Source organism: Hetaerina americana, unplaced genomic scaffold, assembly GCF_022747635.1.
Source record: "Hetaerina americana unplaced genomic scaffold, ioHetAmer1.1.p SCAF_1, whole genome shotgun sequence".
NCBI lineage: Eukaryota > Metazoa > Arthropoda > Insecta > Odonata > Calopterygidae > Hetaerina > Hetaerina americana.
Window position 1 is genome coordinate 42,130,255 of NW_027286069.1, and position 18,605 is coordinate 42,148,859.

At 34.2% G+C, this 18,605-nt stretch overlaps 1 protein-coding gene across 1 annotated transcript; it reads left to right on the top strand.

Moving 5' to 3' along the window:
* The first annotated feature begins 803 nt into the window (after window positions 1-803).
* Window positions 804-12,560, top strand: LOC139691227 (mitochondrial transcription rescue factor 1). Its single transcript, XM_071588975.1, has 4 exons — window positions 804-963; window positions 6,025-6,161; window positions 8,543-8,615; window positions 10,037-12,560. Exons 1-4 carry the CDS (start codon window positions 949-951, stop codon window positions 10,223-10,225), a joined length of 414 nt encoding a protein of 137 aa, XP_071445076.1. The 5' UTR covers window positions 804-948; the 3' UTR covers window positions 10,226-12,560.
* Window positions 12,561-18,605: the final 6,045 nt, after the last annotated feature.

Below are 18,605 nucleotides of genomic sequence, written 5' to 3' on the forward strand. Positions count from 1 at the left end.
ATCCATCATTGAGCATTTTCAAACCAATTGCTCTTCCAAATTATTAGTATTATTTCACATTAATATTAATTCAACAAGTTGAACTTTTCCATAATATGATATTACTAGTAAGTGTAATTTAAATTTGAGTTTTACTTTTGTTCAGAGAGTTTTGTCCTAAGTTCAAAAATTTTCCATTTTTGTTTGTATTGAGTTTTAAGCAAAAGATGAGGGTCTCTTTTTTGCTGATTCCATCGTATTAGTGAGGTTTTGGGTGCCTAACATGGAAATTTATGTTCTGAGAGAAATGTTATGAATGGCACCCTTCTTTTCCTTATTCTCCATAACAACTGATTCGCCTTAATTCAACTAGAGGGGACTTATCATCGATAAAAATTTATAGATAGATAATGTCCATATTTACCCAGAGGATATGTGGAAATAAAATATAAAACAATGGATTTAGGATACAATGGAGGTGAATAATACTAGGGAAGTAGAAAACTCCCATATGACAGCCAAATTGTTGAAACTGGTAGAGGGTGAAATTTTTCTCAAGTAGGGGTCGAGATACCACTGAAATATATTCATCACCGCTAGAATTTGAATCCTGGCCCCGTCTTCTTACTTTTCCGGGTGAACGACGTTTGGGCAAGAATCCTTGTGATGTATCCATGACAAGATTTCACATTACCTCATAGGGACCAACGTGAAAAGAGGCGCAATGAACCTCAAAAAATAAAGACAATACAATATATTCAAAGATCTTTCATAGCCTGATTTATTGGAAACGATAAAATCAGCAAATTAACGTTAGTTAATGATCAATGCGTTTACTTTCTGAAATGGGCTTTAAATGATAGGGCTTGCGGTACTAACGACAACAAGAGCATTTCATGAAAACATCTCCAGTCTAGAGGTACAATTGGAAAATGCCACTATTGTAATGAATCATTCAACACCAATTCAATGCCGATTACAAAGGTAATTTTTGATAGTAAACGTTATACAACAAATATACATGTATATTTGCAAATGTACATGTGCATGTAGCATAAACGTAGCAAATTTAAATGTACACATATTAACTATTTATTATGCCTGCTCTGCCTCTACCGTCTGCCAATGGCAATAACCAAATTTACAGAAATTTTGTTTTCAATTTGAAGGAGCAGATGCGCCAATTCAGATTTGGTGGTATTTACAGATACGGTGTACAAAGTGTGTATTGCCCCCGAAAAGTTAATGTGTTTGATAACACGTTTCGGTACACCCTTGAAATGCTTACTTGGTCGGATGCGCCCACGATACTTTATGGTGAAGATGTTCGGTGATGCTATTCCGTACAAAGTGCAATACTTAAATTTAGATCCAGTTCACCATAAAATGTTCCATCACCATGAACATAATTGTGAGAGACTTACATCTGTCTACTACGTAGTGAAACGATTTAAGTACAGCAAAAAAGAGGTATGTGTTTTAAACTACGTGAAAATACTGAGCATATCTTAATTACTTTCGGCAGTAGCTTTCGTATCTTTGGACTGAAGATATAAGTTCCTATTCTGGCATTTTACTCAAGTATTTATGTATATTTAAGTTATTATGTCAGCGCCCAACAACTAAGGTCATTTACGTCAATAGGGATAAAATTGTAATGCGGGGTAGTAATAATAATTCTGCTTAATTTTTTCAAAATGGTCAAAAGACAGAACTCGTCAGTATTGGACTATTATCATAGTCTTAAAGTATAAAATAATGAAATAGGAAAATAAACGTTGATGCAAGGAGATAATAAATTATATTAAAGGTACTGATAGCTGAATGTTACATTTTGAGTTCGTCATCGAAGAACTCATCAACACTGTAATACAACTTGCTTAGTAACAGGGACACATTTTGGTTTCTAAAGTAATGGGGAAAATAATATATTTAATTGATTTTGGAACTTAATGTAGATTTTGGAAGCAGAATGGTGAGGGTCTCATATAGAACCGCTTATGTTTTCACCATCAAGGTGGATATTCTCTCTGCTTCTGGTCATGTAAAATGGAAAGTAAAATATTTTTTTAGGGACGGAAGATTTTTGTACAAAACAGAGCAGATATAAATACATGAGAGAGGACGCATTTTAAGATGTTCAAATAATGGCCTACCTGGAGATCTAATGGATATCCCAAAAATAGCTTTAATTGATTTTATTTGTAAAGCAAATGCTCTAGTGGCAGCCCAGGAATTACCCCAGGAGTCTATACCAAATGAGATATGGGAGTGAATATTTGCATAGTAAACCCTTTTTAAGGTGTTCATGGAGGTTATTTGAACTGACTTTCTTAACAAGTAAATGCCTGTACAGCATCTGTTAGAAAGATGATTGATATGATCAGTCCAATCTAGATCCTCACATAGTGAAGTTCCAGGAATTTGACTGTTGAAGAATGTTGGAGTATATTGTTGTTCATTTTTAATAATGGGCAGCTTACTTGAATTACGTGAAAGAAGTTTTATTATCTAATGTCAATTTGTTTTCTTGGCATCATAGGGACATATGCTCCCAATAGTGTTTTTGTGACTATTAAGAGAGTAGATGAAATATCATAAGAATTAAGGGTGGACATATCATAAGCACGTAAAACTACATTGCTATTTGGGGAAAAAGAGGCAGGTCATTGATAAATAAAATAAATAAGAGGCCCCAAGGATTGATCCCTGTGAGACAACACAACTAATTTCCATGTGGCACTGATCTGAAGGTACTTGTTCCCATGTGGGACATACATGTTAAATGAACAATTTTTGACGATTTGAAAAATATGATAAGCCATGAATAGGTGTTGCCTGAGATTCCCATGATTATAAATTTTTTTGATAATATTAAATGGTGATTTTATCAAAGGCTTTGCTAAAATAGTAGAATGTGACAATGTTCTGCTGATGATTGTTTTGTGATTGGCATACGAGTTTAATTAGATGGAAGGAAGTGGAAGCAGTAGTTCTATATTTTCTAAAACTATGATGAGATGACTGTACCTAATGAAAATGTTGAAGGTAATTCACTTAATGATTATACATAAATTTCTCTAATATTTTGGAGAAAACACCCAATTCTAAGATTGACCTGCAATTTTCCGAATCATGGCTAGGACCTTGATAGGAATTGGAGGTACTATTGCAGTTTTTAAACATAAAGGATAGTACCCTTCATTGAGGGACAAATTAAAAATGTCAGAGGGGTTTAGCCATGCATTTGACAGTACAATTAATAATTGGCATGGGGATTTTATCATATCCTACTGACATATTTTTTGCAAAGGAATTGTGACATTTGAATTTCAGTATGCCTGGTAATAGCTATATGCCTCAGGTCGAATTTTTAAGAACTGTGAGAAAAATGGAGAGAAACCTGGCTCTGGAAGTAGCCTACTTTTATCCAAAGCTACCCGGGGTAATACTAATGCGACAGTAGTTTATGTGGCATCCTATTGTATGTTATTACAAAAGGCCACTCGATGAGGCCATGACATTTGCTGGTATTGATTGAATTTTGAAACTTATAAATGGGAGATAATGTAAGGTTTTAATTATTACTAAAATTAAATGAGACAAACTTAATTTTTATATATAATTCTTTAATTACATATATTATCATGCTGTTCCTAAATTGGTACATTGCCATAATTAGTCTAACTGATATCTTTCTGAATCCTTGGGCATTTTCTGTATATACTTATGCCTTTTGTGGTGTCTAAACCAAGTGTTTGATACGATTAACCCCTGCCTCCTACAGAAATCTCTTGCTATCTCTCCACAGTCATTTCTCATTCCTAAACGGTAGTCCCCTACCTCAGTTCAATCTCTGCAATTGCCTATTGTCGCATTCCAATCCCGAATGACTATCAAAAGTTTCCCTCCAGGAACACCTGTGATTATGTCCTCTAACTGATCGTATATCCTAACCCTTCTTCCTCCCAGTGAATACTTGGTGGCTTGTAGACCTGACCATTAACCAAGTTTGTTGGTTCCGCTTTTACTTCTACTAGTAATTATCAGTTGTTTGTTCTTGTTAACTATGCTTCTTCCTACCTAATTATTCAATATTATTTCCACTCCTTATTGGCTCTCTTCCCCTCCCTTGTGACTATTACTCCAGTAATCCCCACTAAACCTTCTATTTCAACTTGCACTGCCTTAAAGTATCTATATTTGATCTTTCCATCTCGCGCTTTATATTTTCTAATTTTTCGTGCCCTCTACATTGTCCTTAAATTCCAAGTCCCTAGTTTAACTAATTAAGTCCTCTTCTGTGATGCTACGGTTGCTTTCGCCTCACAAGGATTTGGTGAGATAATGACCAAGGAAGTCTTGCCTCACTTTCTGCTGGGCATGACACACAGTTGATTGGGCCAAGTGCCATAGTTGCCAGGATTCATTTTCACTATAGTGTCCGTCCCTAAGTCTTGGGATAAATTATTGGGGTGATTTCTCATTGTCTTGGTTAATAGAGTTTTTAATGTGGTATCATCACTTATATGGTCATTCCCCTTAGGTCAGACACCTTAGCAGCTGCCTCACTGAGGAACAGACACTGTGTGGACAACCATTTGTCTGCCTCCTACCCTTCGACCCATCTGGTTTTCATGGCTATATAAGGAGCAAAACATTATTGCTCCTGCCAGCACAGTTCTAGAGGTCATCACAACGCATAAGCCCTGCTACCACATCAAGGTTTTAGTTCATTTGGAGGATAGGCTTATATATCTCTTTTTAAAAATTCTTCTCTAAAATAGATAGATGATAATTTAAAGAAGTAATCTGGATGAGACATTTGACAGCACACCTGTATTGGAGTTCTAATATGGTTTAATTCTCTTTTCAGAATCTATTGATACATTCACTGTGTACTGTATCCATATTTGGAGATAGGGATTTGTCCATTAATACTAAAATCATGTAGACAAGGCAAAGCTGGGTAATTTGAAAATTCTTGGTTATTTGCCAGATACTTTTGGCGAATTGAAACTTAGGCAATAACGCTTAAATACTTCATATTTCTTTCTCTTATGATGTGCTTTGGGAGATTTTAATTGGCAGCATCGTTGGAAAATATGTGCCATTCAAGTGCCCAAAAAATTGGAACCATATTACTTTTCTTCTTCTTCTTTACTTCTCTGAAAAAATTTCCCGTGGTTCAGTTGGATATAGTGAGATCTGATTATAAGTTCATGTATATTGATGCTGGGGCATATGGAAAAATATGGTGATGGGAGAATTTTAGAGTAAAAGAGGGAGAATATTAGATTATTTATAATTATATGCTATGACATATAATGATAATTAGCAGAAACCTTGATTTTATTTCTAAAAAATAAGATGGCATTTGTTCATACTATGTTTCACACTTTTATTCAACTAATTCTGGTAACTGAGATGAAAAACAAAGGTCCAGCCAAAATCATGAAAGACCATTATGAAACCATAATGCTTCCAAAAATTCACTGGAATTATTAATTGGGAATATGAAAAATAGTGTGGCTGGAACAGTTTGTGATGTAATTTGTGTCAACATTTTTTATTTGGATGAGAATGGGACAATTCAGCATCCACTCAGGTCCCTTTGTTGTGCATGACTAGCAAACAAATTCAGTATGCAGTGATGGAAATTCTGTCTTCGTGTTGCCTCAGTTTGCATTGCCGGTAAAACTAATGATATGTAGTGTGGTGTGGTAAAAGAGAAAGTCCCATTATCCTATCGTATTTCCATGTCAACCCGGTTAGTGCTCTGAATCATTCATATAAGCCTCATATTTATGAGATACCCTTTTATTACAAGTTCTCCTAATCAAAGTAGTTTTATTTATAATATGCTAGCCTTTGCTACTAAGAAAGAGTAACCTAATAAAATAAGGCTCTATGGAAAATTGTCCGAATGCTTTTTTTAATTTTTATACTTGCTTGAAAAAAATATCTTATAGTAAAATGTCATGATTGATGCTTTCCATTCATTTGATATCATTTTAAATTCTAAGCCAAGATTGATTGTTGCAGGATAATTCAGATTCTGAAGATGAAGATGAATTGGAGACCATTGAAGATGTGGGCAAGGATTTTAAAATACTCAAGCTAAGGGTGAACTCACTTCGTGCTGATCTAATTCTCAAGGCAGCACTTGGAATGGCCAGAAAGTAATGAGAGCTCATTAATATAACATTATGGTAACTGTAATACTGATTAAAATTCAAGTGAGGGTATTTTGATGGATAGAGTTAATGGTTATAGTTTGACTTCATTTATTATTATGCAATTACAATTCATTCTTTGAAAACAGATTGGGAAAATTTTAAATTTTTGATCTTCAAATATCTGATAGTAAAAAAGTCCAAAAATTAATTTTTATAATTCACCTGCTTCATAAGTGACTTATAGGCATAGTGACTTAACCATGTAGTGTTTTCTCTTATTCTTTTAATTTTCTCTAAAATTGTTAATTTCTAATAAATAATTATAACATTATTTAAAGGTCCTGATTTTATCTGGGTATGTGTCTTTAGCAAACCATGTTGCACTGCAAAATTTATTCCAGCAGAAGTTGGACTTCTAATTTCGCTTTTGCATAATGACAGCATAGATTAAAACCAGTTATTAGTTTTTCCATTTGATAGTGTAATGCAAGACAATAATCACCAATTGAAATAATGTGTTGTGTCTCATAACTTCATAATCAGAATGCCTATTGAGAGCATTTAATAGTTTGGCCTGAGGCTAGTCCATCTTCTTTCCCTGATCACATGGCACAATTCTCTACCATACTCTCTTTCTTGTGCTCATTGATCCTCGTCTTCATGTAATTCTAGGTCTGGTGGAATCTCTTTCCCTTTTTGTCATTCTCTTCTTGTCTTCACAGGCACTCTTTTGAGTTAATGTATCTCTTCCTCCCTCTTGACTATTCTCTTCTTCATTTCATCACTGCAAGTTTTCTTTCTCCAGCAGCTGTTGATGGACTAATGTCCCTTTTGCATTGGTGTAATTCAAGTAATTTTTTCTAATTTTCACCAAAATTGTAGCCTGTACTCGAGATATTATGTTAAAATCTCTGGCGTCATAAAAACTAGAGAAAACTAAGATTTCTTGTCTTAATTTCAATCACTTTTGGCAAGATTTAACAAGTATTTTATCCAAATTTTGGATAATACCTTGTAAAACAACTTATTTCATGCTTTCCTGTGTAGAAAATTCAAGAAAAAGGTTGTTCATGGAGATTTGTAAATTCCCATGCAAATTTGACCTGATATGGTAACAGATGGGAAAATGGAAGTTATTTCAAGCATTTCTCAAGCAATTGAGCACCCATTGAATGGGGTAAGACCATAGTAGAAAATATCTGGTCTATTGTGATTTTTGAGGGAAGAGTTTTGTTATTTACTTATGAAAAACTGACTTAATTTAGTGGGTAATGTAGCCACATGTGACATCAGAGTTCAAGGTTTTGGTCCCCATTTGGAATTGGATTCTGTATCAAATTCAGCAGTGTGACAAGCAAATGTGAGAATATCTGAAAGTTTATCACCCTCTCAAAGGGCACAGACCAAGAGAAGTGTCAGTAGGTGAAAGAAAAGTTAAGTTAAATATTCCTATTTTTTTAAAGTGAAATAAACTTTCCTAAACCCCACCCCTACTCCCCCAAAGTGAATTCATTACTTGAATTATATAGGATATGTCGTTAAGGCTATTCATAGTCTTTTTTAAAAAAGAAATGCCTAGTAATGCATTTGAAACTGAAATCTACATTATTGTTTTTCTCAGTTATCTGCTTCATTTTTGGGTGAGCCATTCCGAAATTTTGCTTTCCCCCACTCTTGTCCACTCCTGGCAACTCCCATGGGGAATCAATGATTCCCGTGTCCCCCTCAGTTTCTGCACCCCTGATTGGCTCACCTCTTTTGGTGCCTTAGGTAAAGATATGGGTGGTATAGTCAAGGAAAATATCACTAATTACCCTTTGCCCCTTTTTTGTAGACTTCTTCTGAATGCAACCCCCCAGAAGCTTCATATTCCTCTGAATCTGAGAAATGTCAACTCTAAAATAACAATGGTAAAAATCCTGAAGAAAATTATGTCAAGGGATGGTTAATGTGCAGAATTTTCATTCATGCAGTACCTGGAGAAACTTTTTAACACAGTAACTACCCAGCTGTATATACACCTAGACAGATTTGTAGGCTGCTATGCAGTTATGTCTCTCTTCATGAACTACAACCTTAATGTGGTGGAATGGCTTGCATTTTCTAAGGAAGTATAGGGCTTTTCCAGAAGAGGTTATGGTTTTTAGTGAATTAAATAACATTAGGTGCTAGCGTTGAGGTAGGAGTAGTAGATGGGAATGAATGACTTTTTCAGATCAGACCAACAGATAATCTGTGCAGAGGATTATTAGATGTCAGTGAAATGACTGCATAGATCTTGTAATTTGTCGGCACATTTTGTTAGTTATTGAAACAAGAGTATTAATTGGAAATATTTTTGAGTGATTTTATTTCAACTGATGGAAGGATTTCTTTATTTACAGTAAAGTGGAAACTGCTTTTTTCCAGTCTAAAGTTCGAATTAATGGTGCGATCCCTATGAAAAAAAGTGCCCAGGTAAATACTTGAAGGTTTATTTTTTTAAATATTCCATTAGTATTAAATTTTTTCAAATTGTATTGAAAATTCATTTCAAATGACTTGGAGACATAAATTTATCATAAGTCTTTCACAGTATTAATGGTTTTTATGGATCCATAAGATTCAAATGTCAAGTAGTGATACAATGATATAATTAAATATGTACTGACAAAAAATAATGTATGCATACACATTTAGTCTGTCTAGTGACTATTCGCTGTTTTTTTTACTTTCTTATACTAGTCAGACTTGCTGATTTTGTTTATATGTATCATTAGTATTGTTTTTCAATGTCCTGAATGCGTATGTGGAATCTTAGAACTGTTTGATTAGATCTGAAAATTGAAACATTTCCCATAGATCTTCATACATCATAAATAGTTTAAGATGCCATTATATTAACAGATCTTAATGCTATGCCTTTATGAATATTATGCCTTAATAGCTGTGGATTTTTTCAACTCGTCATTAGCTCAAAGATACCGTTAAAAAAAATAATTATAGAACATCAAATTTAGCATTTCGGCTGCCATATAGTAAAATTATGCAATGACCTTCATTGTGATTTGTTTCCCCCTTGCCACTCCTTGCCTCCTCAGTTCCACCATGTTCGTGACAGGTTTTAGGGTAATTTGTGCGGAACTTGGAAAAACTACATTTGATTAATGGATTGGAGCTAATTGGATATTCCTTCTGATAAGTAATTGACATATGGATGACAGTAGTTCAGCAGGTAAAACTTGCTTTTAACCTGAGGAGTTTGGAATTCAACATTTTATGCAATTTTTATTTTATTTTTGTTTTTAATGTCTACCTGTTTTAGAAAGATTATTGCGCAATGGCGTAGTCTTCTAAGGTATTTCTGAGCATTGGGACTTCTATCAGTGTATTCTTCTATTTGGCACTTCTTTGCACCGTGTAAAAAACTTCATGCATAAAAAACAATTAAATTACCCTCTATCATTTTTCACATACATCTGCTATCTACCATTTTCATGACTTTCAGAATGCTTATTTTTACCTCTTCCTATTTGTCTTGTCAAACCTACAGTAATGAGTATCTCTAATATTGTTTATTATTTCCTTGTATCTGTTTATTTTCCAATTTCCCATGTTTTGTGTTTGTGCATGTATAAATAGCCCAAAACTGATGAGTTCTGTGTCTTTTAACCTTTTGAGCAATAAATCATTATTATTATTAATAATATTTTTGCAGTGCAAAGTTAAGATAACAGCCATTTAGGAACTTTCATTAGCATTGTCCAAATCTACTCTTCCTGTTAATTATATTGGTACATGTATTTCTATTATCACTCATTCTTGTCTATGTTTTAATTTATGAAATTCTAATGAATAGATATGGGAATTTAATATGTATTTATTCCAAAAACTTGCAGTTGAAAGTTGAAGATGAAGTTGACCTGGTGAGAGGTACCAGCAAGCTAAACCCAGGATTTTTGGTTGTGTCACGAATCAAAATACTATCATATTCTGAAAGAGAAGACAAATACACTGTCAACGCTCAGTGTTTTCGTTCCCTGACTATAGAGAATTATTCAGATCACCCATTGAAGGAAAATGAATGATCCCATGTAAGGAAGTGAATCATACAGTGAAGTGAGAAGACTACTCACCATTTTATTATGAATGAACTTAGTAGTGACATACTTGGACAATTTTGTATTAGATAAATATTGGGGATGGTACTTGGTGGAAATTTACACCAAATATCATAGGATAAAATAGTTAGCATCAATCAGTGGTTGTTCAATCTGTTGGCATGCCTTTACTTCTGCTTTTTGACATGTGAGATAAAATCTTTGTCTGATATTATGTTTGCAGCTAAATTTCTGATGCTGTGTTAGCCTGAAAGTTCAACTGACTGCCTCCTGAAGTTAAGTATGCTTTTGTTTGTCATTTTAATTTGTTTAAATATTTTGATCGATTTGTGTGGAATACATATTACACACAGCTATTTTAGTCCAATTGATCAAATGGCTTTGTGACCGGCTATTATATGAGTATTTCATTTCATATACTGATAATAACTACACCAGAGTCCTACCATTAAGCACCCATAACATCAGACAATGCATTGGTTTTAATCTACATCAAATATGTGGAGCATTTGAAGTGCATTATCAATGCTGATCTTTTAAAAGGAAAATGAGGTCCAGTAATATTTGTTATTTACACTGATGACTTCATCAGACTGTTCTTTCTTATGCTTTTAAAAATTAATTGATATTCGAGCATGTGATTAGCTTTTATTTTATAATTTTCCTTAATATAATAGGAGTCTAATGTATTAATGTTTGTCTGCCAACTGGAGGACCTTTAGTTCAAATCCATGTGATGCCTCTTGATCTAATTCATCCTGTAAGATTTTCTTCTTCCTAATAGTTATCATTCTCCTATTCTGCACGGTTTAAATTTAAACTTTCAAGATTTGTTGAATTTCAATGAATCCATAAAACCTTTATTGCAGGTGTCAAATCTCCATGTAGAAAAAAGTTAAATTGCATTTGATCCTCCTTTTAGGTTTTGGCATACATATCTCCGGGTGTTTCATTGGTGGCTTTGTCATCTGTTAGAGTGTGATAAAACCTAACTAGTAGGTCTTTGCTGATTAGGTACATAAGTATTAGAACAATTGGGGAATATATTTTATTTTTCCCTAAAGTTGAAATAAACAGGGAAAAGCAGGGGAAGTAATCTCTCTGTCCCCACTCCTGAACACTCTTTAAAACTCCTTATTCATTCAACTCTGTGTGGTCAGATCCTGGCGATGACCCTACTTAAATTATATTTAACTTTTTTATTTTTATTTTTCCACTATTCTTTATCTTAGCGGTTGCATTTATCTTTAGAGAATGCAGTGGTCCTGAGAAGGCCTATTTTTGTTTTCTTATTGCCAACCTAAGGATGTCAACGGTGGTCCCTTGGCCCCTTTGCCTGTCTCTTCCTTTTTGGGGCAGGCTGGTGGCTTGGAAGTGTTCCTTTCACCAAATTACCAACTTCTCTCTCCTACCAGACTCTTAATTACATCTTTTTTGTTTTGGAGAAGAAGAGCATTCTTTATTTGAAGAAGGTAGATAAAGGGTCACCCCTTTCAGAAAATCCACTCACCCTCCCCTCTTTGGGAGAAAACCATACCTTCGGGGGATACTTGCCCTCCCCTTCCTCCCTTATGGACCCGGCATCACCACAGCAAGCCCCCTCCCCCATGTCACCTCTCCAGTGTCTCCGCTTGTGGAATGGTGACCGCTACTTTGCCACTCTGAATCAAGCTAAAAAAAACTACTCTGATATCCATAATTATGATCGTGCCTACATCGAAGTCATAGAGAGGGGAGTTTTCCCTACCAAGGTTTCAATTTTAGATGAAAATTGGAGAGATTGGTGCTAAACACAATATGTTTATGCAGTATTCTATTTTTGGCATTATGTAACCAGTAATTTAAGTAATGAACTTGAAATTTTTATATCCTGCATAACCATTTATCAGTCAAATCGTGCCATAATATCAGATTAGTCAATTGCAGGTTCTAGCAGTATTTATTTTTGGAGATAAGTGATAAATGAATGGTAGGTATAAAGGGTCAAGAGTGAAGAAGAAATGAAGAAATGTGTCAAGAATCATAGTGCCAGGATAGGCCTATCCCAGATAAAATATGCCAGGTTGGGCATAATAGACATTATGCTAATTGAAAAAAGGTGAGTGAGGTAAGACAGTCATGACTCTAAAAGTGACAAAAACGAATGCTAATCAATATGAATTTTTTAATGTTGAGGTTGACATTCATCAGAATATACAGCTTGTAATGAACTAAATAATGAAGAAGGTATAGATTTGAATTAATAAAAGCAACATCATCAAGCAATGTAAATTATTAATAAAAAACATTTTTACAAGTGCAAGTTTTGAAAGGTTTTTTCTTCTTGCTACATAGTATAAAAATTATTGATGTTGGCTAAAACAAGGCCAAGAAAGAGTTTGCTGTCCTTCTGAAAAATTCCAAAAAAGCTAGTTATAGTTATTTAATTGCAAATGCTGAATGTAAAATGAGTTGTGTGGGATATTGTAAACTGAGAAACTAAAAGAAACAGTGCGGAAAGTATAGAAAACTTAATGCTAAAAAAATTAAAATGTTGACCGAATTTCCAATTCAGAATGTTAAGCTAACTATATAAATACTTCATAAACGTACCCTATAACTTAAAACAGGCCCACCACTTCGTGAATCATGCTAATTTTCAATGTAAAGATCATGTATCTACATCTTCTATCCCACATCGTCTATTTTCCCAGTCACAGAGAAGGAATTACTGAGTGTTGCACTTGATCTAAAAAGTAAGCAATCTACTGAAATTGATGATATTCCAGTCATGGTTATTAAAAAAAATGTAGGAGTGTGATTTGCAAACTCTTAGTTCATATTAGTCTTTCACAAAGGTGAAGTTCTTATTTCTGATTAAATCGTCTAAAATTAAGCCTTGGTTTAAAGAATGAGACAGGGAGCATGATGGGAACTATTGGCCAATATTGCTGCTGTCTAATATCTCAAAAATTATTGAAAATTTAATGAAAGAAAGGCATCTCTTGTTTGAAAAAGTTTTAAATCAGCACAAAATGGTTTCTAAGATCTGCTTCAGCTTGTTTCATCAGTAAAATTGTGACGGGCTTGGATAATAAATTCACTGTAGGAACCTTTAATGATCTCTCTCAAGCCTTTGATTATGTAGACCACCCTTTGTTGCTGGAAAAATCAGAACATTGTGGTGTAAGGGGAAAAGCAAACAGATGGTTTAAATCCTGCCTCGAAAACAAAAAGCAGTTAGTGGAGGTTATAGCAGTTACATATCCACTAGAGAAACAGTAAACTTTGGGATGCCACAAGGGAATATAATAGGTCCCATCCTGTTCTCTATTTATATATGTGATTTAACAACCTGTGTGATGAAATAATTCTTTATGCAGACAACACAAATTTAATACTGAGTAACTAGACCAACTCATTGCTGGGGTATAATAATATCCTGGCACTGTCAGGAGAATGGTTCACAAAAAATGAGCTTACAATAAATTTTGAAAAAACAACCTATGTACTATTTAAGAAAAAAAGACCCCTGAAATGGATATTTACACCAAAGATAATCTTCTGACAAAAGTTTGCAGTTAAACATTTTTAGGTTTAATAATTGATGAAAACTTAATCTGGAGTAAACGTATGAGGCATTTATGCAGTAAACTTTTCACAATTTCTTATATCCTAAGAAACCTAGCAAAGGTTGTGGATAAAGCAGTTTTTAAATCAGCCTACTTTGGTAGTTTCCTATGCTGTGTGTGTGCTATGGAATTATCTTTTGGGGTTCTTCTATGGATGTTGACAAATTATTCATAATGCAAAAGAGAGTTATGAGATATATGGCCAAATTCCAAAAAGAGAATCATATAGAGCTCATATGATAAATCTTGCCTGTAACATGTAAGAAGGTTCATGTAATACAGCATTCTGCTTCTTCGTTTCAAAAAGGACCCCTTTCTACTGGCATTAAAATTTATAATAATTTACCAACTGGTATGAAAGATGCCAACTCATGTCAAATGTTTAAATTTAGGTTCAAATGTTTTTAAATCAAAAGTTATTTTTATGACTTATATGACTATTTTTTGTCAGGGTATACGACGAGTGGTAATTTTATTATAACCACTTCTCAAAATGTATGTATAGATTTTTTGTTTTTGCATAACTTACCTTATATCTTACCACTGTAAAATAATGACATAAAATAATACTAAACTACATGAAAATGATAAATGTAAATGATTAGTCATACTTTATTCCCTCTCTTTTAAAATATTTAATAGAAGATAAATTCTAAGATACCTGATCATATTCTTCAAGTAATAAAGTATTTTCATTGATAGATATTATTTGATAAATAATCCACAAATTTATATGCAGTCTGGTCTCCTGAAGTGGAGAATGTCTATGATGTAAGTTCTGAAGTTAGTATCGCCCCAAAAAAGAACCTTGGGCATGATTATAACTCAGCGTGTGATCAGGAAACAAAGAATTAAATACAGGTATATGTATGGAGCTAATGGATGTCCTTGATGATGATTGGATGACTATTAGATATATTTATAGAAATATAGATGTCCTTTTCTTGCAATGACAAAAAGACTAAGCATTTTCACCTGGTGAATATCTGACAGTTTATCCTGTAACTCGATTTTTCATTTCATACATGTGGTCATGGTAGATTTGTATAACAAACCTAATTGTTTCACTATATTTCTATGAAATCCTCTAATTGACTTGCCCATATATTGCCAGAGCAAAGAAGTATTGCCCATTGCCCAATGCGAGTATCTAATGGGTTAACTGCAATATATTTTAAATTGCAATATTGCCATATGCAAGTGATTACTATGGACATTCCAATGCAATGGTGTTGGTTTTAATGTAGCACTCCTACTAGGTGTGAGATTCCTTTAATTTCCTTTTTGATTTGTGCATGGTTACGAAGCTGCTGCTGTGTGGTTTCCAAGTATAGAACCTTTGTGGGACTAATGGTCTCTTTGCTCAGCCGCTGCCAATCACCACAAGGTCAGGTGGGTGATTTCTCCCCTTGGGATCTTACACATTTACCCCAGCAGCTATACTCCTTATCAAAACAATTGGCAAAGTCCTTTCTCTGAATGGTCATCAGTTGCCTCGTCGTATTTTCTTTTATCTCATCAATATAAAGAATTTCATGCAGCAGTTGTAAGGGACCTGCTCCAAGTCGCAAACTAGTCCAAGTTTTCTAAAAAAAGTTCATAGCTGGTGATAAATCATATAGGTATATGGCTATGACCCTGAAACAAAAGCCTGTCTTCCAAACAGCCAATTGACAAGATAAAGGAGAATGCTATGAGGCAGCTGATGATCATTCCAAAAAAACGACTTGGCTGATTGTTTTGAAAATTGAGAGAGATGCTGGGTTAAGTATGTGGATAACCCTCAAGTGTATATGATAACCCCCAAGGAGAGTACTTCAAATGGGACTAAGGCCTCATTGTTCTAGGTAGCCTATTTTTCTCAAAATATTGCATGGCTGGATAGATGTAACAATGTTTAAGCGATAAAAAACATTTATTGACCTATATAATTCATGGATCACTACATGTGTACCTTGGAGGAGCACATGATGGGAAAATAGAATTTTCGTTGGCATAATGTGGTACATACAGTAATTCTAAACAATTTATCTGGATATTTGGAGGCGGAGTACTATTTGAGATACACGAACAAAAAAGTAAATGTTTGTTTAATGAAAAATTCCAAATATTTAAAATCATTTATATTTGCTTCTTTTACCTTCTTTAGAGTTTAGCTTTAATATGAGCCTTAACTCGTGGTTATACATCAAACAATTGTAGAGTAAGTAGCGTAAACCCAATCGAATGCGTCAGTTTTTAACATAATTGGGAGAAACCTGATGCATTAGCAAGTTGCCAGAAGTTTCCAAACATAAAAGAAGAAGAGTAAACCAAATTTTCCGCCTCTCGGCCAGGAGAGGGTGGATGAACTCTCCATAGGTGGCACTAAAATATTATTCAAAATTTGTTATTTTCTTCATGGATGAAATCAATGGATTTTTTTATTATTTACTAACATCTCATAGTTAACGTGGCCTCAGAGTCCCGGATGAGAGTTCTTCGGATCTGCCTCATAACTAGTAATTAAGTGGACAAATTTTGTTATTCCGTTTGTATTCAGAAACGCCAATAAGTCGTGAATCAAGTTGTAAACTCGTTTTATATTCCCTTTCCTTCAATTTTTGTGGTATTAATTTGGAGATATTATCATGATGAAATACGTGTGCATTATATGCATAATTCGATTTGCAGTGGCTAGTTCGTATGTTTTATTATCGGCTTTCGATGAAAGTGATATCGAGTTTGTCTCCAATGCCGCGAATTTCCTAACTGCTAGGGGTTTAAATTGCTCTGTGTTAATCCCACTAACTGCACAGGATTTAATTACGCTTGATGATAAAGTAGCTGTTTTAACATATCATAGTGAATTTGAGAATTCGGGTGTATCAGAGGAAGTGTATACAGATCCAGTTCCCCGAATTGAAGTGGACAAGCTTCTCAAAAGCTGTGAACATGTCGTTCAAGAAAAGGCAATTATGGAACATCTTCTGAAGAATCCTCCTTCTACTGCGATTGTCCCGTCTTTTCTCCATGATGCTTGTGTATTACCCGTTATTGCTTATTTGAACTCCAGATTGGCAAAATCAAATAACGCAAACAAAATTACCACTTTTGTATGGACCTCCAACTACCTATCAGATTCTTGGGTGTATTATCATTTAACATCGTCAATAATCCCAACGAGTGACATCGAATCGGGAACATATTCTCGTTTTATGAGTTTTGTCAACTGGTGGCTATTCGTAAGGGAAATACATGGCAGTTTCGTGAAACCTGCTACTGGAATTATACAGTCCAATTTAGAAAATTTCGAAAGTTATGTTGGAAGTTCCCCCCCGAGCCTTTCGGATTTATATGAGAATAGGGTAAATCTTACTCTTGTAGGCACCCACCCTTTATTTACGCCTCCTACGCCTTTGGCTTTGGGAATATCGCCATTGACAGTCAATATTGGCTGCTTTCACTGTAGATCAGCAGTACCTCTTCCCAAAGTAAGTCAGTTCGAAAATATTATTCTGTGTTAGTGCCTGATCTTATCACTAACTGCGAATTCATTGTAGTTTTGGCATGCCTATAAAGTCTGGAAATTTCAGATTCAAGAAAAAATGTGGATAATAGGTAATTGCATTGAATACGTTAATATACCACGGACGTATAGACTACCACTGCATGTTTGTTATGCTTTTAACGATCTGCATTGCGAATGAATTTTACAAAGGTAATGCTCATGAAAACGGGCGCTAAACGTTATCGCTTTCACCCAAGATAAATGGTAAGCTTTGAACGTCGAAAAAGTTTTTAAAACAATCACGTAAAATCCCCTAGAAACATGATATAATAAATAAAATAAAAGTTTTTACTGTGTTTAGCTTTTCTATTTCATGTGTTGTGATCAACGTTGAATTTTACAAGCAATTGACCGGTAATACTTTTAGTAAATATTATAAGATCCTTAACTATTTAATTATGTAAACAAATCATGTGTTCCGGTCATGTTTACCAGTTTGGAAATCTCATTATCAATAGTATTTTGCATTTTGGGCCTCAATTTTACTTATATTGGGAAGGTTTAGCTCCACAAGAGTGGTGCATAATTTTAGAGCTGTAATCAAACTAACTTCCTAAACATATTGAAATGTAATGAAATAATTGACTTTGTAATTCCACACACTTTATTTAAAAACGCGACCCAGGTTTCGACGTTGAACGTCATCATCATAAAGTGTGTGGAATTACAAAGTCAATTATTTCATTACATTTCAATATGTTATGCAAATTCCACAAAGTTATGCCTAAGACAACAATTTTTTTTAACTTCCTAAACCCTTAAACCACCCATTGTAACCAGTACCTACTTTTCCTTCTAATACATGCCTGGTAGTGGCTGATATTTGTGGTGCCTTAGTTTCACTATTAGATTTCTCGGTAAAACTGTGATTTGTTACTGAAATGTACAGATATTTTCTTCAGTTGGTGTAATAGATACCATTAAGAACGAATTTTGAAGTAATTGAACTGTAAAATAATATAACATTTGAAGGAATCATACTGTCATTGATTATTCTCTAATGATGCTGCTTTGTTTCTGAGCATGTATGTGTTAATTATATTGAAATTAAGATATTCATATCTCATTAAGAAGCGAGTACCTAAATATAAAAACAAGTCTAAAAAAAAGCCCTTCTGAAAATTGAATTTGTCATTGGAGGTACAATATATGTCCATTTTATGTGCCTATACTATTATTTGAAATG